The following is a 25,009-nucleotide window of genomic DNA, read 5'->3' on the forward strand; positions in this document are numbered from 1 at the left end:
ATTCAGTCCCTTGTAACTTTATTTGTATTTATTCGAAATATGTCATATCATAAACATAATACTCGATATTTAAGTACTTTGGATACCATTACTCACTTTTCACTTGCTTTATTACTGTTGTTGAGGCTTCCCGAACTTTGATGTTTGTCATATTGTACTGTCATTATTTTGTACCTCTAAATAATAAATATAGTATTGTTTAGTTTTCGCTTAACATAACAGGTCTGAAATACGTAATAATCTGATGCACTGCTATATGGAAAAAAATACAACTTTATTTTGGGTTTGCAACGCTGTTAATCAGTGGTACTGCAAAGCACGTTAAACAATTTCTCCCTGTCCATATTTCGTTCATTCAATATTTCAGCTTTGTAATTTACTAGTTTAAAAGTTAAAGAGCATTTCGAGATAAATGGTCCACCCCTCACGTATATACATCTAAAGTATAGTTGCCAGACGTCCCGGTTTTCGTTCTGCAGATTATTAAAAAAAAACAGCTCGCAAGAACTAGGATGTCTCACCTAAAACTTGTGGACAGCCTACGTTAAGTCTTTAAAGAGATTTACTTTTTTGTTTATCAATATGAATTTATTGTAAATGTATTTTTTTTTTCGTGCTAAATACTAAATTTGTCTTTCTTTTAGAGTAATGTTTCTGACTCAGATGAGACGCAACAAAGAAAAAATATCTCTCAGTCATAAATGAGAGGGTATATTGTAATTGGCGAAATATTTAGTACCTTTTAAGCACAACAAATCGGAATTCGGAATAAGGGTCGCCAGGCAGCTGTTGTTATGCTACCTTTTCACATTCTTTATACATCCCTTGTGGCTTAATTTGTGTTAACTGTTTACATAATGAACTGGAAAATTCAGAGTAGTATGCTAAAAAAAAGACAGGTAATTAATTGATTCTGACCACATGAGTAGGAACCCTGACCCTATATATAGCCTGAAATTGGTGTCCCGGTTTTTCGTTACAAAATCTGGCAACCCTAATCTAAAGGGTGTAGCATAAAGAACGCAAATTTTGAGTGCATAATGTAACAAATAAATTTATTATGAAATTAAGTAATTAAAAATATTTACATATTTTTACCTGTATAGAAAATAGAAGACAATCATGCGTTATTTGGTGCTCCGTGACTACTAACCACAAAGCCAACAAATGAAAATCGTGTAGCGCTCAGTGTTGCCAACTTACCAGAAAAAAAATGGCGGGCATTTCAAAAGTTGTGTTGTTTCACGGGACAGCTTTTATCTCGCATAGAATGAAATACAACTGGAGAACCAGGGTGCAGAATAAGTTTCATATAGTACTAATTTTAGTAGAAATGATTCTACGTTTACAAATAATTAAAAAAAATGAAATTTTTGAGTTTTACGTCCCACACTTATGCCAGTTAGGCTAAAGGAGACGGTGATGATGAGAGATGAATGAAATGGTGGAATGAAGAAAGTGGGAGGAAACGGGAGAACCTCGAGAAAACCGACGCACACGGTGTTTGTCCACCACAAAGTTCACTTGGCGGGAGCAAGGTTTGAACCCAGGACCCAAGCACCAGAGGTGAACGCTCTACCACTGAGCCACCGCGCCCCCCAAATAATTTTCACTGCGCAGAAAAAAATTAGTTACATTTATACTTGTTATGGTCCTTGTTACCACGTAGATACCTATGATAGGGTACAAGTACATCGAATCGTATTATCACTAAATAAAGCAATAACAAAAATATTTAAGAACTCAAATTTTGATACTTACTTGATAACTTCTCTTCAACATATTTATTTGGATCGTCTGTTGTTGGAGAAGCTCTTGTTGATTGGTTTCCATTCTCTGAATTTGTGAAAGCAAATCTTCGTTCTGCTTCCGCAGTCTTTCCTTAAAAGCTGTTAATTCCTGACACTGTTGCTGGAATCTATCTCGTTCATCAACTATCAATGCTTGCTCCATATTTAAAGCTTGCAATTTTGTCCTTTGAACAAAAATAAAAAAGTCAATAGTTGACGATTACTTTACTCCAGCGTTTCCCAATATGTGGTCCGCGGGAAATTTTATTTTTATTAAACTTTATATTATCGTGTTTGCAGTCAGGTCGTAAATATCATGATTTTTCGAAGTGTTGCTCATGAAATGAGATTTGAGGCATCTCGTCTTCAACTGAAATGGATCGCTTCATTTTTATGACAGTAAAATACATTTTTAAAAATATATATATATATATATATATATATATATATATATATATTTTATTTAATTGGAGGCTGTGGAGAATTAAAGTCACTACAGGGGGTCTGCGACATAAGAAAGCTTGGGAAACGCTGGTCTACTCCATTATTCCATTACACTGAATGTAGATTCTATTTATAAATGAGAAGCATAAGGGGATTGGATTACGGTTTAGCGTCCCTTTAGCAGTAAGGCTATATGAGACGTGGACCTACAGCTTAACGTGGGATCCGAACCCCATGAGCTCCCATCGTAAATAGAACCCTGGACTTCTGTATCGAAGAAGCGTATGCTAACCATATACCCACCACATAGTTCAAAACATAAGCTTCACTATATTCAACAAAAATCCTAGGGGAAAAAAAAGGCGACAGAATCGAGAGTCGAGTCTGGCTATCCGGTTTACTGTGCTAATATGTTAACCACTTCACTATTCGTCTCTTCCAATATAGTGTGTTGGTAAGCGCACAGATACGACAAGCCGGACGTCGGAGTTTGATTTTCCGTCTCTGTTGACTTTTCCCTTTCAATTTGTATTTATTAAATTTTATATCCTGAAAAAAAAAAAAAAAAAAAAACCGCACTATATCGTACGAAGGGCTATGACCAGGAAGATCGTACATGTTCAACTGCTATTATATGAACAGAGCTACCGACTCACAAAGCATTGTTAGACTTGAGAACGTAACCTGTTATGTCACGTAACTTTCCAATTGGTTCTGTTGGTAAGTCTCCCTCGAAAATTCTGTACCCTCACTACTCTCACTGAGAATTGAACCCGTTTCTATGAGGATCAAAAGCAAGAGATTCTTACATCACTTAAAAGACTTGAACTAGAGAAACAAGTCACTGAACAAAACAAAACGTTTATTTTAAAATAATAACTACATGACAGTTTCGCCAACTAACTGAATTTATTGGCTTCATCAAACACTATAAAAACAAGAGAGAGTTGCATCTAAATATAACAGGATCGCAGAAAATGGTTCTGAACGCTGATTCAGAACTGATTAAGCGTTCAAAACCATTTGCCGGGATTCTGTTATATTGTTCCGGAACTTAAAATAATGGTAATAGTAGGATAATACTATTTTTGAATGCATTTTGATTATTTAATGAAGGTAGTTACATAAAGAAAAGGTTATGATAATAATATTACAACGATAACATCATATATACTTGGGCAGAAAGTGCTTTAATGCATGCACTTTCCCAGGTATATATGATGTTATCGTTATATATATTTTAAACAGGAAAAGTTTATTTTCCATCACCATCTCAGCTTTCCTTTGTAATTATCTGTATAAAACAAGTAAGTCATACATTATTAACGATTTCTTTTCTTTTTCTTCTTTTCTTGGGAAAGTGCATACATTAAAGCACTTTCTGCCCAAGTATATATGATGTTATCGTTGTAATATGTAGTACAGAAAAAAGGTTATGACAATAATATAGAAATTATAGATTTATAAAAATGCCTGTTCTGGAGGAAGACCTCCACGCACGAACTTTTTATGCGTTGTTTTCCGGCATAATTAATAAGTACTTACAGAAGGTTATAGCGGTACAGGCTGAGGTCTATCCTGATGAGGTTCTGATGGTTGACTCTAAGTTGTCCTGACTGATGGAGCGACTGTCAAAGGACTGCCCAATTCACCCCTTTGTTTACCATTTCTATGGTTTATATATCCTGCTTTTTGGCTTTTCACCTGTATGCAGTTCCTTATTTTGTTTTTATTTATTGACAATTTCACTTTCAATTTTTAAATTTCACTTCCTTAAAAGTGAGTTTACGGAACCTCAGCCTGTTTGTTTCTTTTTATCTTTAATTTTAGAAGTTTTTAATATACATTGAAGATATGAAATTATGTTACAATATTTAGATACAACTCTCTTGTTTTTATAGTATTTGATGAAGCAAATATATTCAGTTAGTTGTTGTTTCTCTAGTTTGAGTTATTTAAGACAGCAAAGCTAATACGAACCAGTTAGCACTTAAGAGAATTCAGTAAGCCCACATCTTCACTTCTTTTAAAGAATTCACTACGCCCAAATCCCTTAAAGAATTCCCTATGTTCATTAAACATTTCTTCAGTAAGTTGGTTGACAGACTTAAATTTAGCGTCCCTTTCGGCATCTGGGTTATATGAGACATGGGTTTACAGCTTAATATGGAATCCGAAACACATAAGCTCCCATCGGAAATCGAATGCGGATTTCTCTTCTCCTCGTACGCTAACCACATGGCAACGAGGGGTCTCCCCAATTTTTCAGTAAGGTTATATCCCTACATTCCTTATAGCAGTGGTCATTATTAACAATTAAATTACAAACTTTTACCTGTATTACAAGCATACAACATACAGTACATGCACCCAGAAGACCAGGGTGGAAAAAAGTCATGATTTTTTTAAATCATTTTTTTTATTATTTAAATCAAACGTCTCTCCTCGTATAATACAAGTCGCGAACTGAAGAAAGAACATTAGGAGTTAGTATTAAATGTTAACTATGCCATTTAAGTGAAAGTATTGGCGCTGAATTTTGAATTAAGCACTAATCATTAACCCTTTCAATTACAAACAATGTTCCTTAACCATTAAGGAAAAAAGTACAGCAACGTTCTTTTTTTTTTTTTTTTTTTTTTTTTACAAATTACTGATATTAGGCAAGGGTATATTTTTAAAAAAATCGGAACTACCTTGCGACACGAAAATAAATATAAAATACATAAATTTCGCCTAAAGTTATAAAATCTAAAAAGTTTCGGAGAGGAGATTGCACCCCTCTAAATGCGCACTTAATTGTCTGGGAACAAACAGACGCGTACACAAAGGAATTTTCGTCTTAAATGTCCAGGGTAATTTCCCCGTTGGAATAGTTAACGATCTAAAAACCCTACTATGTTACGAAGAGAAGAAAAGCAGAATTCCCCCGTTACCCGTTCTAAACGGAATTTTCCCTAATCATTCTCTGCATGACATTCGTTTTCATACTGTGCTGTACATACATTTGAATCTTATTTTATTATGGTTATTATCTTCCATAATCGAAATAGCAGAAAAGAAACGAGGTTTTACTTATTTTCACTTTAAATTAATTTATTTCGGAATTTGGTTTAAATCAACGATTTTTATTTTTAAAAAATCAAGTGATTTAAATCAATCCACCCTGCAGGAGACCCATGACATTATTTACATCTTTTATAAATGATGAAATGTAAACAGTCCTACAACAATATTGTCTATCTTTGCAAAACGTTTCTAAGTATTGTTTATAGTTACGGGCAAAAGTGCTATTCTGAAGGCGCAAGCACTTAAGAAGAAGAAGAAGAAATATATAAAATAATTTAAATGTTGGTATCTTATTTAAAAATATTTTGTTAATTTGGTTGCTATGACGACTTGTTTATCTTCTTGATGTCATTGCTATGGCAGTGTAAAAAGATATAAAGAACAGATCGAAGTGCCATATTGTGTCGATTGATTGTATGATATTGTGATGTAACGATTCGATATATTTTGAAAATGAATATATATGTTCTAAAGTGAATAACTGTGTCGTGCAATCGAGAATAATTTCGTAATCCGTATAAATATATATTAGAATCAGGGAAAGTTACGTAAGTAAAAATAATTAACGTTACAGTCCCACGGACCCGTACTACGAATTGGGAAAGACTGCCTTACGAAATTCTGTAATCCTACTCCTTTAGTAGTTCCATAAACTCATATTCATATACTTCTTAAAGAATTCTTCAACAAATCCATATTTCTACATCACTAAACCAATAGGCTCATACTCCTACATTCCATCAAGAATTTATTAAACCTATATTCCTACATCCTTAAGAGGCCTCATCTCGGCGAAATTAAAATACCGCTAATTTTACAGTAATTATGTGATATCTTCAAATAGATAAAAGGTAATCGAAATGTGGAACAAGAGCGCCCTAGACAATATTATTTTATATGAGAAACCGTTATCACGACTCACTTATCTGCTTTCGATTTCGAGCCATTTTGAAAATCGGCATTTATTTTCGCGTTTCTAAACAGCTGAAAACGGAAAGCCACTAGGTGACTTGTGATAACGGTACCTCACGCAAAATAATATTGTCTAGGGCGCTCTTGTTCCATATTTCAATTATCTTTTATCTATTTGAAGATATCACATGATTACTGTAAAATTAGCCGTATTTTAATTTCGCCGGGATGAGGCCTCTTAACAAACAGACCCCCTAAAGTTTTATATAACTAAACCATTTCCATCTATCTCCGTAATTAACCTACAATTGGTTCGATGTCCGAGATTTCACGAAGAAATGCTAACTTTCCGAAAAACATCCTTTCCTACCATGTTTTGCCTATTATTCTAACAGTGGATCAGACATAAAATAATACTTTGATACACTATATATATATCGTTAAATATCTTACCCTGCATCTTCCAATTTTCGCTGAAGATTCTGAATTGTATGCTCAAGCTGCATTTTCTGTTCATGAACCTCTTCTGCAGGAATTGTTGGTGAATTCTGTTTTGCTCTTTGTTGCCTTAAGACACTCTGGGCACGTATCTTGTAGCTCTCGAACTCCTCTTTCAAAGCCTTTAATTCCTCATCTTTGGACGATAGTTCAACTTTTAATCTTGAAAGTTGTTCTTCTAGCACTTGTACCTGAAGAAAACAAAATTTAAAGCTATTTTGTACTAATAATACAGTTTAAAATGGTAAAACTTAAGAAAAAGGACACTTATTAAGCCAAAACGGTTACAATGAATGTTACTACCTTCCTTAGTTGGCGAATCTTTATGCAAAATGCTTCTCACAGCTCAAATTTGTATCATTATCTTGATTTCAGTTACAGATTATGGTCATTAGAGCTCTTCTATTTCAAGTGTGTCATCGGAAAATATGTGAAACATACTTCGGCCCCAATCCCCGCCGCCTTCTTATGGAAGAAACTTTCCCTTTGCGTAGGGAAAAGACGTGAATGACCTCGGCTGTGTTGCCAATTTGTCATTCAGTTGTTTAGTCTAGGAGAGTTAAGATTGTAGGCTACTTAGAATGGCTAACAAGATAGTGCACAGCGAAGCCCGTGGAGTATTGTAATTCAATATGGCAACCCTGTCCGCATCCAACTATTGAAAGATCTTGACCACATCAACTTGTCCCTCCTCTTTCGAGGGAGGTACGGGAAAACATAAATCGACAGCAGCGCCAGCAAGGGCACAGTTGAAACAGAAAGGCTCTAGCCTGCTGAATATGGAAAAAATGTCCATCAGAGTTCAATTTGGGTATTTTCTTTTCTTCCTTCCAGGAATTAAAATTTGAAATGAGACGACTGTTAATATTCCCGAGCGTGCTAGCATACAATCTGAAGCTAAGTTACTTTTTATAAACCTTATATTTTTTAATAAAGCTATTTATGGCAAGACTCTAATCTTTGTTTCAGTTATTTTGATCTAACTTTAACATAAGTTTTTTTTTTTTGTTTGTTTGTTCTTATGTCATGGCTTACATATGTTTTTTCGATTTGTGATATATTTCTATGGACAACTTTAACCTCCTTTATTTTATGTTTTGAAATGATAATGGCGTTTTGACAAGCACAAAATCACAACTCTTAGAAGCCCTAATGTACTCCTCAATTCCGTTCCAGTTTTCCTCTCGTTCATATCTATGTAGTATCCATGGGAGATACAGTAATAGAAACGTGAATTAATACATTTTTCTTCTTTATGTCGACTGATGAAGAGAAACATTCCTTCAGCTCTCGAAATTAATAAGAATTTTGGCAACAACTTTGGTAAGTACTTAACTTTCATTTGCTGAACGTGCTTTGTTCGGCTAGTACCAGTTATACTGAATACGACAATTTTAAGCGGAGCCAATATCACTAGTTCTTCATACGTGGGTCCGTCACAAAGTTAGTTGCACATACTTCGTAAAAACCCTTGGTACAAGAATATTTTGTTGAAACTTGGTGGCAATAGTGCGGACGTTTATCTGCAGCTCGTGACTAAACGGCGGCAGCTGTAGTTTACTTGCCAATCAGTTGTGAACATGTCTCGGTAACTGCAGATGGCGTCCAAATTAGGAGAGCGTATAGTCGACTCCTTGTGGCAAAAAGGTGTAATTGCATAGAAATTTATTGTGGTGCAATATGTTTGAGAACAGACGTACTGATATTGACGGCGCTTACCATGAGGCAAGACCATCTTAAACTTTGATAAATGCTGAGATCGTTGCCGTGAATGAACTGATTTTGCAACTTGTGATTTCATGTTTTCAGCCCCATAGAAGAAGAATTTTCAAAGTGAGGACATCACTCGGATAAGGTGAAATCCTTCGATGGTTTTTTGGAGTTAGACGGAAATCCTTCGAAAAAAAAAAAAAAAGTCCGCAAGTGGTTTATTTTCTCAAGCAGTGCAACTAACTTTTTGACTGACCCACGTATATTGTTAACGAAACCTAACAATACCAAGGTACAAATAATTACGAATATAACAGACATTAATTTGTATTTGCAAAGTATCATTTTCATTATGTTTACAAAACGCAATTTCTAATTTATGTTCCACGATTATGCCTGTACACTAACGGAGAGAGTGAAACGGAACGATTATACACGAACTGAGGGATGAGAATGTAGAAGGAAACGAAAAAAATGAAATGAAATCTTTGAGTTTTACGTCCCACGGTATGGCTGTTAGGCTAAAGGAGACGGTGATTATGAGAAATGAATAAAAATGGTGGAATGAAGAAAGTGGGACGAAACGGGAAAACCCCGAGGAAACCCACGCACACGGTGTCTGTCCACCACAAAATTCACTTGGCGGAGCTGGGATCGAACCCGAGACCCCAAGCACCAGAGGTGAACGCTCTACCACTGAGCCACCGCGGCCTCTAGACGGAAACGGAAAACCCCGAGAAAACCCACGGGTACAATGTTGTCCACCACAAACACTTGACCTGGGATGGAACCAGGAACCCCTCCCACCGAAGTTGATCACTCTGCCACTAAGCCACCTTGCCCCTCCACTTTTCAACTTCGCAGAAGTGTGTTTACGTCAAAGAATGTTACGGGAATTGTGTTGCAATCGGATAGAAGAAAAACAAGAAAATTGTTTTAATACAAAGTCGTCTCAGTCGTGACGTTGTTACGTTTTGTTCGGTTCAAAGTGAAAACGGTTCCTAGTTTTTATTCTTCTCTATTAAGTAGCATTTAGTTTTGGAGGTAGAGAAATATTATTATACGTTGAGAAGTTTGTATTAATATATGGTGCAGGTTAAGTTAGAACAGGCCATTCTTTTACCAAATAAGAAGTAAAATAGTTCTGAGATGACTACATGTTTAATAGAAGACTGAAGCACAAGGGAACGCAAGCACGTCTGTTCCTGAAACAAAGACTGGATTGTTCCACCAAAAAAACGGGAAGATTGTAGGGTTCTGTTTGACTGACATATCACTGCGTGATAAGTAGTGCCAGGTAATTATAAGATATATGAAGATGAAATTGGTTTATGGTTTCTAATCATGGATTCTGTTTAGTTAACTTGACGTAGAAGATATTATGGTAATTGTGTATATTGTAGTTGGAATAATACTACGGTATAATTGCGAATAATGCATGATGATAATGTGCTCAATGATTAATGTAAATCAGTAACTGAATTACGAGAATAAAAAGAATAACGATGGAATCGTCTGCAAGTTGACTGTCATAGCCGTAGGAAAAATGAAATGAAATGAAATCTTTAAGTTTTATTTCCACGGTTATGCCGGTTAGGCTAAAGGAGACACTCATAATGAGAGATGAGTGAAATGAAGAAAGTGGGAGGAAACGGGAGAACCCCGAGAAAACCCACGAGCACGGTGTTTGTCCACCACAAAGTCCACACGGCGCGAGCTGGGATCGAACCAGGGACCCCAAGCACCGGAGGTGAACGCTCTACCACTGAGCCACCGCGTTCCCTGTCGTAGCCGTAGGGATTGAGTAAGAAGCTATAATATGAATAATATAATTCAATCCTAAAAGAATGTTAGTTATTAAACGGATAATAACACAGTTTGTTTTTGAAACAAAGATAGGGGCGATCTACTAAAAGAAGACAAAGCCGTTTTCAACTTCCAAATTACCAACCAAGGAAGGTTCATTATCGAACATAATAGGATCCTTTTCTTAGCACTGGAGAGTTAAGTGATAGATTCTCTGATTTCTCGCTGTGAAAACCAGTTTATTATTAATTATTATTTATTATTATTATTATTATTATTATTATTATTATTATTATTATTATTATAAATTGATTTTTAAATATTTTTCCTCTTTAAAAACCTGCTTAATTCTATACTATACTAACTTAAGAACTTTAAATATTGTACTAGTATATAGCATAAAGGAGCCCAGTACTTTCAAAAAATATCGAAGTAGTTCAAAATTTGTTTCTATCATGGTTAAGATGGAAATTCACATTTTTATCAAAGAAAACTCAGGATGAAATTAGGTACCTTCTTGGTCTAGTTAAACTATCTGAACGAAAAACTTTATTCGATATTAATTTACTCTATAATGTTTTGACTGGCAAATTACCACCAACTGAGGCTGTTAATCTTGGTGTCCGTAACACGTCAACAAGAAATTTTCAAATTCTCAAATGTAATCCTATTTTTAGTGATGCTCCGATATATAAATGTTTATGAAATGCTAACAATTATTTATATATTATTGATGTCTTTACTCCTAATTTTCCTTCTATTCAAAGGAATTTTATAACCTACCATTTGTCATAAACTTTTTTTTTTTTTTTTTTTGCATGTCTTAATTACACTGGTTTTTATTTATCTTATCTTACATGCATGGTTGTATCTTTTATAACTTGATTGTAATTACAGTAATGTTTTTCTTAATGTGTTATTATGTTACTTTAATGTATGTTTTTATACTAATATTACATGTATGTTCGTTTTGTTATTTTTGTACTGTTCTTGGGAACTGCAATTGGACCGAGAGTGTAATTTCCTGATACCAATAAATAATAATAATAATAATAATAATAAAATATTATTACATAACATATATACATAAGGTTCACTTTGGACTTTAAATCCATTTTATTCTCCTTATCCTTGAGCTATTTTAATCCCAAATAATAGCCCTGATTTAGAAGTTTCAAATATTGATAAAATGTTCGCCAAAATTAATTAAAACTGGATACCTATTAGGAATATTTCAAGATTTTATTTTCGACGCAACTTGTAGATATAAGGAAATAAAATAAAATCTTCACCTTTAATTGAGTTGATTGTTTTATACTTCGTCCACCTATTTGCCGACGGACACCATTAGAGATCTAGATTATTTTACAACGAGATTGTATATCTAATCGATAAATTACTTCCATTTTCTTGTAGTTATTTTGGGCAACGACGCTTAAAAGTGCACAGTTTGTTGATAAGAAGAAGAAAAAATGTAGAATATATGTTGATTTTATATAGATAATCATGTAATGTCAGTTGTTGAAAAGAAGATAGGTATTTGTCTGTTGTTGCTATGGCAATAGAATACTTCATTCATGAAATAAGAATAATAGAAGTTAATTGTGTCAAACGTTTTGTATCAAACGTTTAATGTGCTTGATTTTCAAGGTATTTAATAAATACTGCAATTACAGGTAATAATTACGGTGTTTAATCGTGTTTACCAATTTAGTGATTCGACATAAAATAAAATACATATATACTTGTGTGGACATAAAATGTCACAAGTTAAAATATAAATTTAGCGTTACATTTTAATTTCTACATCTTTTTTTTAACCTAAAATTTTTATACTATAAATTCCTTATTAAAATACTGGAAATTGTTGATTAATGCTACTACGATTGCAAGAAAAGTGTGTTTTGTCATTTAAAGTTTGTTATAATTATACACTGTTCCCACGTATCTTAGATCTCACGACGACTAAACTTGTTGCAAAGCAAGACTTCTTGTAATAACTGATATAACAAACTATTAGCAATAACTGATATAACAAATATTAAATAACAAGTACGAGGAGAAATCAAAAAGTAAAGGGACTTGCGAGAAAAGGTACATTTATTCTAATGATAGAAAACTGGGGTTAACTGCTGTATCACCAGACCAATTTTAGAAAATTTACCGTGTCAATTGGATAATTTATTTTAAGTTTGTGAGGAAGAGTGACTGAAAGTCAGGTAAGGGGAATAGTAAAAGTTAAGAATAGTAAAAGTTATTTTTTGGTTGTTTTTGATGTTATAAGCGGCACTGTATGTGGAGACGGATGGACTATTTTACGGAGAGGTACACTTGTTTTACTATACGGATCCATAGATTGTAAAAGGGGCAAGAAAAAATTGGGCAAGTCTTTAATTTACCCATTTCAAGTCGAGAACAGAACAACCCAACTAACCCCTGCGGGGCTTCTAACCCGTTCCTCCTCCTCTTCCCACTACTACTACTACTACTACTACTACTACTACTATTACTACTACTACTACTACTAGTAGTAGTAGTAGTAGTAGTAATAGTAGTAAAACTACACTACTATTAGTTTTACTATCTAACGTAACCTAACGTAACATTATGTCAACCAAATATAACTGAATGCAGTAGATTTTGGTACTTTTTTCGATTTTCAAATTGGTCCGGCGATACAGCAGTAATGCCGAAAACTGAAACATACATTATTTTTCTACATAATCTCCCTGCACTTCAACGCTCTTTTCCCAACGTTTCACAAGTTTTTTGATTCCGTTGGAAAAAAAAAAAAAAAAAGTTTTTCGGTTGCATCTGTAACCAATTCTGTATCGCATCAATGACTAGCTGATGATTGACGTTTAAATTTCTTAACTTCTGGTGATGACGGGTGTTTTCAAACCATACTCGCAGCCTTCCTTTCCAGTTCGTGATGATGTACCGAAGTTTAATCTACAGTAACGATTTGCTGTAAAAATCCATCTCCCTCGCGACGATAACGGGCCAAATGTTTACGAGAGATGTCCAACCTTTGTGACTTATGCTGCGCTGACAATTCTTTCGGGACCCACCTTGCACACACTTTCCGCTTATGGTTAACACCTTCCGCAAACAAAAAGCGAATCACTGACCTCATTTCCTTCTTGCTGCAAATCGGCAATGGAGTTGTCATGTTTAACAGTCTGCTACACTCCAACGACTAACGCAGGAATGAGAGTGACACGTTGCATAGAAGTATTGCAGACAACACTAATTCAGCGCTGGATACTAGTAGTGTTACCAAACCCTTGCGAGAAACTGCAAAAGCCCGTTTACTTTCTGACTTCCCCTCGTACATTCCTCTTGCAATCGTAGTGGTATTAATTAATAATTTTCAGTGATTTCATGACAAATATGTAGAATAAAATTTTTAGGTTCGAAATAAAAAGATAATATAGATGTAATTTTCTGCAGAATTTAGCTGAACCTCTGAAAATGTCTCCAGATAAATAGATGGATGAAATATAAAAGAATAAAAGAATCAACGTAACTACAGGTAATGATATTATAAAGTTAAAAAATAGACAGATATATAGAGTACACACACGTATATGGTAGTAGAAGATCGATTTCGCTAGCTTCTGTAATTGCTGAGATGTTAAAAGAACGCAGAGGAAAAAGTTACCTGTACATGAAGCGCTTCTTGCTGACTCCTTCCACTTTCCATTAATTTCTGTTTTTCAGAGGCAAGGCCTGATAGCTGAAGATATAAGCCTTCTGCTTCTGCACGAAGCTGTTCCACCTGCGCAGACAGTTGAGCTATACTTCGTTCTTTCTCCGATGCGGTGCCTTCCAACTCATGGATGTGTGTTCGACTAAGCGTTAATTGCTCCTACAAGACAGAGCAAATATATATACGCAAATTAACGCCTGAAAGATATATCTTACCATCAATCGAATGAAATTAAAAACTCTTCATCATTCACAGAAAGACAGCGATACGAGATTTCCTTTATTAGAACAAAGGGATCAAAAGTAAGTTCGAACACGAACATTTTGGTTAAAAGATGGAACTACACTACTGACACCTTAATCGTTGTGAAATCATTTAAACACTCAGACACAAGCACCCTGTTTGCATCAAAGTCACACGCGATACGGAGATTTCCTCAATCTGAGAATAACTGACCATAACTTGCTACTTTAATCGTATTTTATTTAGTTTATTTTACGGACTATAAGACACTACATTTTTAAGCAATTTAAAAAAAATACCATAACATTTTTCCAGCTTTCCTCAAAGTTAACGGTCTGTATAGTCTAGTCTGTGGTTCTGGGTTTGTGACGGAGGGCAGGGGTGTCATTTATGGGGGCAGGAGGGGGCAACTGCCCCCTCCCCCAAGAGTTTGAGTAATACATATACTTTAACCGATTGTCTACTAATATACTAGTACAACACGTAGAAATCTTATGTTGGTGCTGGTCTTGCCCCCCTCAAGCTAAGTCTGAAATGACGTTCCTGATGGCGGGGCGGGAGGGGGACAGTGTTTGCAACCTTGTGAATCCCCGCAGCTTATGTTCGTCGCATCGGCGCACTGCTGCTGCCAGTTAAATCCAATGTTGCCATATAGAGATAGGTTTCCCGTGGCATTGAATATATGGCCATTTTTCAGATTGTTGAGAATTTTAAATCGAACACTGGACATTTTTATATTAATTTCGAGTATAAGACACACTTGAATTTTGGAGGCAATTTTTCGAAGAGAAAGGTGCGCCTTATAGTCCGTAAAATACGGCAGTTATTTTCGCTACAGATATATTTATTTCTTAAGGACATAAAAAAAATTCTTAGTTTCTATTGTAGATGTGTCGAAAACCTTCTTACCTGAAGTGGTTGAAATTATAATAACTGCACGGTGATTTTTCAAATGAAACCACACGCAGTGACGGGGTTTGCCCGTACTTTTGAAGCTTCCTATGCTCATAACTTCGAGCACCATTTTCCAACCTTTTGTAAAGCATGTCTTTGTTCTTCCTCATACTCCATTTTGATTACAATTGTATGTAGAAAAAGTATAATACGATCATTAAAAATACGAACAGATTCACACGCAGTGACGGCTTTTCCTCGCAAACATGCTATTTCCAGAACAACAGCTCATAGAAAACGGACAGCATGATGTATGTGCACAAACAATCAAAAGAGGAAGCTAGAGGGCGCTACAGGTCCTAGCGTAAAGCTAGTCTCAAGCAATTACATTTTTTTCTTTTAAAGCGGGGAATCCCCGTCAATGCGTGTGCTTCAGTGTTAAAAAGTATCATTCATAACTAAATCCGATATATCCTATTTCCACTATGCCCTTCCTGCTGGTCTAGTGGTCTTTTGGTGTACAGGCTTCCGGTTCAATTCCTGGTGGGAAAGCATTGAAATCTGAATGCACTACGGTGGTTTGGATCCCATGTTAAAATTGTAGGTTCACGTCTCATACAGCCTCGATGCTGAAAAGGAACGCTAAATTTCAATGAACAACAACACTCATACCATTTCTTACCTATGTCTTGAAAATGTCAGTTATCAGAAAAAAAATCAACGTTTTAACATGAACTTTTGAACAAAAGGCAAAAATAATTATTAAAATTTTAAAGGAAGTTCAATATATTTATTAAACGATAAAAATTATAATTTCAACGACCAATTCGCAGAACATACTGAAATTATTCGGCGGTCAAACATTTTCTGATCTTTCCAGTGCGATTTATAACTCTTAATATGGAAAATGAAATGAAATCTTTGAGTTTTACGTCCCACAATTATGCCGGCTAGGCTAGGCTAAAGGAGACAGTGATGATGAGAAATTAATGAAAATAGTGGAATGAAGAAAGTGGGAGGAAACGGGAAAACCCCGAGAAAACCCACGCCACCCGGTTTGTCCACCACGCGAGCTGGGATCGAATCAGGGACTTCCATGTACCAGAGGTGAACGCTCTGCCACTGAGCCACCGAGACCCCCAACTCTTAATATTCATTTCGAAGTTTAAGTTGACGAAATATACTGGATATGTTCATTATGTATTTGATATTAATAAAATAAGGAGATTTCATAAATGAAAAAAATAGCTGTTTGCTATTTCATATTGGTGTAAACGCACATTAGGAAAAACAAGTAAGGAAGTTTGTGATGCGTTACCCAGTTCGAAGCTACCCACATTTTATTTATTTAATGAATGTATACTACTTATTGTGAGTTTTTCCTAATTGCCTGTAATAAGAATGTTTTGAGCTTATACGAATTTTTTAATCTTGAACCGATAGTGAACGAAGAGAAAATGATAATCCAAGGGGTTATTACCTGCCAAATCTGGGTCTCTGTACAAATCTCAGGACCTATCTACTACACTGAATTGTCGTTTTCTTCTGTATTGAAATAAATATTACAGAGGTTACTTCTAATCTATAGTGATGATGTTCACAAGTGATAGTAGCGCCTAGCACGAAGTACACTCATGTCCAAAATTATTTTCGCATGTCTATAAATATATTGTTGTAGGAATATAATTTGATTACGAATTCGCCTGGTATTTCTTATAATGTTACTATGTGTATAATCGGCAAAGACATGTATGTGGAAAATTTCATGTCAAAAGAGCAGTAAATAAGAACAATAAAACGAAAATAAAACTTTCTTGGCTATTTAGCAACATTTTGTTTTACTCATTCTAATTTTCGTATTTATAATTCTTTCCCTATGAAATTTACCACAAATATACATTTCTCGATTATACACATAGTGTCAGTATTAACAGTACCTTGCAAAATCAGTATCAAATTATACTTTTACAAGAAGACAGTTATAGATATGCGACAATCACTTTGGACATGAGTGTATATGACACTACCGGTCGTACAGATACACTGAACCTTAGTTTATCTGTGACAACTGTGACAAATATAATAAATGTTGGTACGGAAGAACTTCTCTGTGAGAAGGCTACATAACGGTACTTTCTGAAGCCACATATAGCGCCATAATAAGGTGTGCAGGAAACGTGGATTCATCAGATCGAAGAATAGCACAGGACGTATTAAAACGAATAGAAAGGATAACAGTAGGCTGATTCTTGTAAAATAGAAACAAACCAACCCCCTACTGTTAAGAGGCATACACCAGCTACTACCGGGGCCGCGGTGGCTCAGTGGTAGAGCATTCACCTCTGGTGCTTGGGGTCCCGGGTTCGATCCCAGCCCCCGCGAAGTGATCTTTGTGGTGGACAAACACTGTGTGCGTGGGTTTCCTCGGGGTTCTTCCGTTTCCTCCCACTTTCTTCATTTCATTCACTATTCATCATTACTGTCTCCTTTAGCCTAGCCGGCATAACCGTGGGACGTAAAACTCAAAGATTTCATTTCATTTCACCAGCTACTACCCGAAAATGCAAGCACTCGTCACAGAGAACCCAAGAACACAGAGAATTTTCTGTGGGTGGACAAACTTCTGAACTACTGATGTGATGTAAAGAAAAATTTGCACGTTCGCTCCGTCGAATGTTCAGTCTTGTTGAAAAGCTCCTAGCCACCGACATTTCTTAAAGAAAACAGCGTACCCTCATAACCATACGTAAAACAATTCAGGTTTTTACGATTGAAATAAGGGATTTTAGCAGCTAAAGAAGTCATATTTGCTTATTTCCACGTATCGATTAAAGTACATTAAAAGATCTTTAATTCCGAATAATTGGGGAATAAAGTGACAGAATTAAGGATTAACTGAAATAACCTAGAAGAGCAGAAGATAGTCCATTACAACTCTGTTTATAGCAACAAAACACGTTTATTAGGAATATTTGAAGGGCAGAGACATACATATACTCTTGAGTGTTTCAATAACGTTTACAACAATGGGCAAATAGAGTACAGGATTTTCAACTCTCACGTGGCAATTGCCCTTGCTGACTGCTTGCTTGTTCGAATTAAGTTAAATCTGGTTTATCGGGATCCGGATTAACGAGGTTTTACTGTACAGAGCTTTTTGTTGATTGTTTGTTCAAGTTCGGCGCTCCTTTTCACCATCGAGGCTGTTTGAGACGTAAACATATGTTCTACCACCAACAATCGAACCCGGAATCCCGGTGTGTAATTCATTATAGTAATCAAAGTTCCAGGATGTCACACACTCTTAAAACCGCTATATTTTTATGCACACCCTGTACACAATAATGTATAATTATGGTGGTAAAAAAAAAAAAATAATGAATATTTTAACACAGACAAAATCTGGGGTATTTGTGTTAAGACCAACAATCACAAAAACAAAAGGGCCAACGTAATAATAATAATAATAATAATAATAATAATAATAATAATAATAATAATAATAACGGGCCGACATTACTTTACTAAACTACTAAGGATGTTCATGACCGCAAATATATTTACAGTAGATCCTTCTTCACTATTTTGTTATTACATACGGACGTAAAGCACAATCCATTCCATTAATAGAGGCAAGAATATGGAAGCAACCTTACCTGAAAATCTCTCAAATCAACATACTGACACGATGGCAAGAGTGAATACTGACTACTTTTGTGGCTAATACAATACAGCTCAGAAAGAGTTCTCATTTCAGTAGACAACAATTACTGAATATTGCAGTATCAGTATTTTCAATGTAGAACGAACGAAAGAAAACAAAAATGTTGATTTTGTTTCGTTTTGCAGAACTAAAATAGTAATATTTAACGTCATATTTTCTTTTCCTTTTTTTATAATAAGTTTTATACAGCCATAATACAACACATTCAAAGATAAATAAAATCAACAGAACTTATTACAATTTCAAACATTTTCCATGCAACGAAAAATATTTATCCTCGTTGTATTTTGAAAGTCTGATAGTTATGACAATAGTTGAAACAACTGGAAGTGAAACAATAGCCTTGTTTATAGATTTGTAACAACTTAATTACAGACATATTCTGATATGAAAATCAGTTTAGATTACCACTCCAAAACATTCCCTAACATGAATTTAAAAATAGATTATGTCTCCATTAACACGCCACGTACTAACCACAGAAATAAGAACTCTTTCCAAGCTATACTGTATTAGTATTGTCTGTAATTTATGACCATCCTATGGCAATTACATTCAACAATCAATACGCGATTGAGTTTTCTTTTCTCAGTAACATCTGAAAAACTTAATTTGGCAGATTTCTGTGGGTCTGGACAGTTTATTAATGGGTTTTCTACCACCACTTCATACGTCATTAGGACAACTTCGTACAAATGTCATTATCGCGTTCGCTACCGGCCATATTGACATGGTAGTTCAAAATATCGTGCAACAAATACATAACAAAGTGTAAAAATCGACTATTTATTTCTTGCTTCTATTAAAATTACAATATACTGACCTAAATATTAAACCAACACGCAACAATACCTAATGTACGGATAACACAAAGTAATAGTAGAAAAGGAATTCTAGTTAACCAATGTACGGATAATACAACGTAACAGTAAAAAAGGAATTCTAGTTAACCAATGTATGAATAATACAACGTAACAGTAGAAAAGGAATTCTAGTTAACCAATGTATGCATAATACAACGTAACAGTAGAAAAGGAATTCTAGTTAACCAATGTACGGATAATACAACGTAACAGTAAAAAAGGAATTCTAGTTAACCAATGTATGGATAATACAACATAACAGAAGAAAAGGAATTCTAGTAAACCAATGTACGGATAATACAACGTAATAGTAGAAAAGGAATTATAGTTAACCAATGTACGGATAATACAACGTAACAGTAAAAAAGGAATTCTAGTTAACCAATGTATGGATAATACAACATAACAGTAGAAAAGGAATTCTAGTTAACCAATGTACGGATAATACAACGTAACAGTAAAAAAGGAATTCTAGTTAACCAATGTACGGATAATACAACGTAACAGTAAAAAAGGAATTCTAGTTAACCAATGTATGGATAATACAACATAACAGTAGAAAAGGAATTCTAGTAAACCAATGAGTCGGCAGACTGAAAATAAAATTGGAGTACGGTGTCCTTTTTAAAGGCTGACCTTGACTGAAAAAAAAAATGAAATGAAATATTTCAGTTTAACGTTCTACGATTATGCCTGCTAGGCTAAGGGAGACTGCTGATTAAGGCAAATAAGTCAATATGGAAGAACTGGTAGAAGGAGCATGAGGAGAAAAAGAAGTACCCCGAGAAAATCCACATACACGATGTTGTCCACCACAAATTTACTTGCCCGAGATTCGAACCAGGAACCCCACACACCAGAAATAAGCGCTCTACCACTGAGGCACCATGCTTCCCCTGACGTTAAATGAGATGGGACTACTATTTAAAATGGGATACGAATTATCATTTGGTTTTGAATCCCAGGAATTTGAACTTGAAACAACGCACACAGAAGGACTCCCGTTAGCCATTTGCCATAAAGCAGCATGGAAAAATGAGAGAGATATACTCGGTTGTACACTGCGCATCACCGGTATATTAGAATACATGCTGGATGACGAACATGTGTTACGGATCGCGTTATGGGAGAGAGTACTTATTTATTTACTACCATTTTTAAGACCATTCTATCTTTATGATGTTTCTCTTTCATATTTCTAATATTGCGTTGGAATCAAACTGAGAATTTTCTTTGTACTTCGAACCGTTTCGCAGCTCTTCGAAAAAAGATAAGAGTAACAGAAAAGTAAGTCATAGAAATATACGGAAATAAGAATAATTATAAATTTTCCCTTTCAGTTTTGAGAAAATTTCTGTCTCACTGAAACATGACAGAAATTAGTTTTCCTCCTGATAACCAGAAAAGAAGAAGGGACAAAGTGTATTAGAGATTGTTCCAAGCGGACTTGGAGAATTATGAACCTTGTGTGCCTGAATTACTGAAAATTTGTTTCGGTGAAAGCTGCAGTTTGACAGAAAATAATTTTTAAAAATCCAATCTTCCCCTGAATTTATTTTATTGTTAATTTCCAACTGTGTACGTATCATTTCGTTTAAAAGATAAATGATGTTTCAGTAAAATAATTTCTTCGATCATACTTGTACAGATGTGTTTAACAGTCAATACTTAAGTTTTTTTTTTTTTTTTTTTTTTTTTTTTTTTTTGGGAACAACTACTGAATAAAAGTGGTAATTCTCTGGAGTTAGGAAGAGGATGAACCTAAAAGATGTGCACAAACTCCGGAAGATGATTTGTAACATCAAAAGAAGACAACAACTCCTCTTGCATGGTGCATTGAGTGCATATCTTTCTGTTCCGTTCCAATTGTCACGATTGGAGTTTCGATTCCAAGTTGGCACCCCTATCACCCGTACACGAGGTGGAGTTCGACAACATGATACAGGACATTTTGTCTTCTTTTGATGTTATGTATCACCTCCCGATGTATGTGCACATCTTTCTGTTCCGATTCAATAGTCAGTAGTCGAGTTCCGATTCCAACCTTGTACCCCTGTCATTCTTACATGACGCGGAATTCGACAATATGCAAGAGAACTTTTTGTCTTTTTTGATGTCACGAATCACCTCACGGAGTTTGTGCGCACTTTTCAGGTTCACCCTGTATATATAGCAGACTACATGTGAGTAGGTTTAAATCGGAATCACCCTCATCAATTTTGTTTTAAGTGCGCGTTGACTCATGATGGTGTTTTGATGGATGAAGGAGACTACTTATAAGGTCATCGACAAAAGAGAAGTGTCCGAACTACAAAAATACCTAAAATTTCGGAGAAATGCCCTATAGAAATGGCCCAAAAAATATGATTATCAATTTCGAATTTTCGATTCCAAAGTTCTCAACTACGACGAAAGGTTCTGTCAGGCTTCATGCAGCCCTCTAGTTCTAACTATTGGAACTTAAAGTGAGACTGTGTAAATTCATAGCAAAATGGCCAGCAGAGAACTTGTTTCCTACTAAGTGGATATTAAACAAATAATGGCAGGAAATTGTTACAGTACAGTTTAGACTAATAGCTTAAAAAAACTTCTAAGAATAGATGTTAGAGGTCCAAAGTAATTTTGATGTACATGAATAATTAGAAGATATTTTAAGGAAGTGTTGGATAAAAATTTAAATAAATTAAGAAAATGTAAAAGAGGCTAATAATACAGTGTTAACTGTAGCTAACCAAGTTGTTCATTATTCTGAAATAGATATTTACGACATAGTGATTGCTGCAATTAATTTTTGACTTCATCTACGTTTCTTAAATAAACTATTAGAATTCATAATATAACTAGCATTGATTACTCGCTTCGCTGGGTTAAAATTAAAAAAAATAAAAAATAAATAAATGCATAAATCCTTATCTCATGCGTTTGGTACCCGTGAGGTATGCTGTTTTTGTTTTTAGTGGCATGGATATAAACGGAATCGGAAGTAATCTGTTCGTCTCAGCGACCCCAAAAATTATGAATTCGACACTAGTATCGGTCATTTTTGATCATTTATATAGCAGTCCCGCTCTCTCAAGTTCCAGGGCTGAATTTGGATTTAACGACCATCGAAAGTGTCCTTGTTCTTCTCAGTAATTTCAAGAACTATAGATTCGACACTAATATTGGTCATTTTCGATCATTTTTAAATATCTCTCCCTCCTTTTCCTCCCCTAAGTTGCACCGTCAAAGTGATATGATAAAAAACATCTCAGGCTAGAACTTCATCTATGTTGAAAATTTGATCGAGATCGGTCGGGTGGTTCAAGAGATCAAGAGTCACGAACATAGTCCGCCTTATACAGAGTCGTTTTGATGTATGATTAGCGTCATACTAAAAGCCTGACTACTGCAGGAAACATATGTAAATCGAACTCTTTAGTAGGGTACTAATTACGCGTCAGAATGACTCTGCATAAGACCCTGTGACTTTATTAGATTTACCGTCGAAGTGTCTGTCCTTCCATCACATTACTCCATTTCCTCGCTGGAAACTTCATTCGATAGTTACACTCAGAACAATAAGACGACTGCTTACGATTACGTTCTGTAGATTTGTTCTTCACTACAGAAAATTCATAACTTGCAAATGGCGAACTTCCGAAGATGACTTAATATTTTCATCCAACTTCTCGCAAGTTTCCTGATACATTTTGGTTCTTTCCTTCATTAGACGTTCCTGAAGTGAATAGTGGATATTTTAATTTTTCTTTAATATAGAAGAGACCTACAGGATGTAATCACAAGCAGTCGACTAGTTATTCTGAGCAACGGCGCCGACTTTCCAAAATTTATGTGGGTGCATATCAATGGTAGGACGTGTTATATGTTTTTAGGGGAGAGTCAATATTTTTTGATTGATTTCCTTTAAAATCTTTTATGAACACTGTCATAAAGGGCTGTGCTCGATTACATTCACAATATAGTTTCATCTTTTAAAATTATTATTATTGTGGGGACTGACTTTGACTAGGCCAGAGACAGGCAAAGAAGAGGGCAAGATATTGCTTGGTTGCCTTTTCATAGACACTTTTGAAACAAAACAATTATGTATTAGGGATTAGAAATTTTAACTTCCATCCCAATTGCTTATTATTTTTTGATAATGTTAAGTGAGAAATATTTATTTTATATTGTTCCTGTTAAACTAAAAATTTTGTGGGTGCGCCGCACCAACAAGATTATTTGTGGGTGCTGGACCAGGCTGGTAGCCAGCCCAAAAGTGTAAGGGGGGGGGATATCCAACAATATTATAGTTCATCATCATATTATAGTTCATTTGCAAGCCTACCATGAAAATTTTAGGGGCAGCAAAAATTCAGGGGTGGCCGGCCCCCCTAAACCCCCCTTGGATACGGGCCTGGCTGGAGTCCCAGAGCACCCACGTAGTCGGAGCCCATGATTTTGAGTACAACTACTCAAGTATCCAGCGAAGAAAATAAATACTGTAGTGAAAGGATATAATTCAACGCTTCAAAGATAAAATATTTTATTAAGATGTTACTAATTATTCTTTAACGTCTTATCACTGAAGCTCATTCTACTTGTTTTAGTGAGATCCAATGTTATTTCTCCAGAAACATACCTTCATCTCATTCGTTCTCTGACTTTCGGCTTGACACTGTTCCTCCAACAAATTAATCTGTTCTTGCAATCCAGCTGTTATTTCCTCTTGAGTCTTCAGGGTTCTCTGCAATTCTACAACTTCCGCTTTCGATTTCTCTAATTGCTGCGTTAAATCTGTTACGGTTCGCTCGTAATCAGCCATTTCCAAACTAAGAACACTATTCTTTTTGGATTCCTGTAAAACAAATAAAAATATTGAGAGCAAACACATTAAATATTTTCTGATGTGGGGACATTATCATTTATTTATTTATTTTTCGGCTATATCCCATCAAAGTAAAAGAGAGTTTCGAAATGAAGCTATCAGCAATAAAGAAAATTCGGGGTATTAAAAATCAAATTTGTAAATTATAAATTTTATTACTATGCAATCCATGCGAAGTTCAACGTTAGCAGCTTATATTTTTATTTTTATTTATTTATTTTATTTATTTATTTATTTATTTTTTTTTTGGTAATTTTTCAATCAATGACCAAAACTTGTAGAAAGAAAATCAGGAGTAATAAAAATCAAATTTTATATCATAAGTTATTTCACAATAAAGGCATTTGTTACAATTGTCAGTTTAACATTTACATATGAAAGTACCAATGGTATCCCACTGTTTGTCTAAATTTGTTCGGTGTTGAGTTTCGGATTTTTCATCATAATAAAATATATCTCAAAAAAGTTTTTTTC

The 25,009-nt window shown here is 35.0% G+C and overlaps 1 protein-coding gene across 1 annotated transcript in view; it reads right to left on the reverse strand.

The window, feature by feature from the left end:
* Positions 1 to 25,009, reverse strand: part of LOC145693619 (uncharacterized) — a 127,869-nt gene that overhangs the window by 46,762 nt on the left and 56,098 nt on the right. The window contains exons 11-14 of the mRNA XM_081769774.1: positions 24,290 to 24,505; positions 13,894 to 14,100; positions 6,669 to 6,904; positions 1,762 to 1,975 (exon numbers count right to left, since the gene is read on the reverse strand). Of these exons, the coding sequence (XP_081625900.1) occupies positions 1,762 to 1,975; positions 6,669 to 6,904; positions 13,894 to 14,100; positions 24,290 to 24,505 (873 nt within the window). The remainder of the gene's footprint in view (positions 1 to 1,761; positions 1,976 to 6,668; positions 6,905 to 13,893; positions 14,101 to 24,289; positions 24,506 to 25,009) is intronic.

The sequence above is a fragment of the Thermobia domestica genome, chromosome 8 (genome assembly GCF_964235325.1).
Source record: "Thermobia domestica chromosome 8, izTheDome1.hap1.1, whole genome shotgun sequence".
Taxonomy (NCBI): domain Eukaryota; kingdom Metazoa; phylum Arthropoda; class Insecta; order Zygentoma; family Lepismatidae; genus Thermobia; species Thermobia domestica.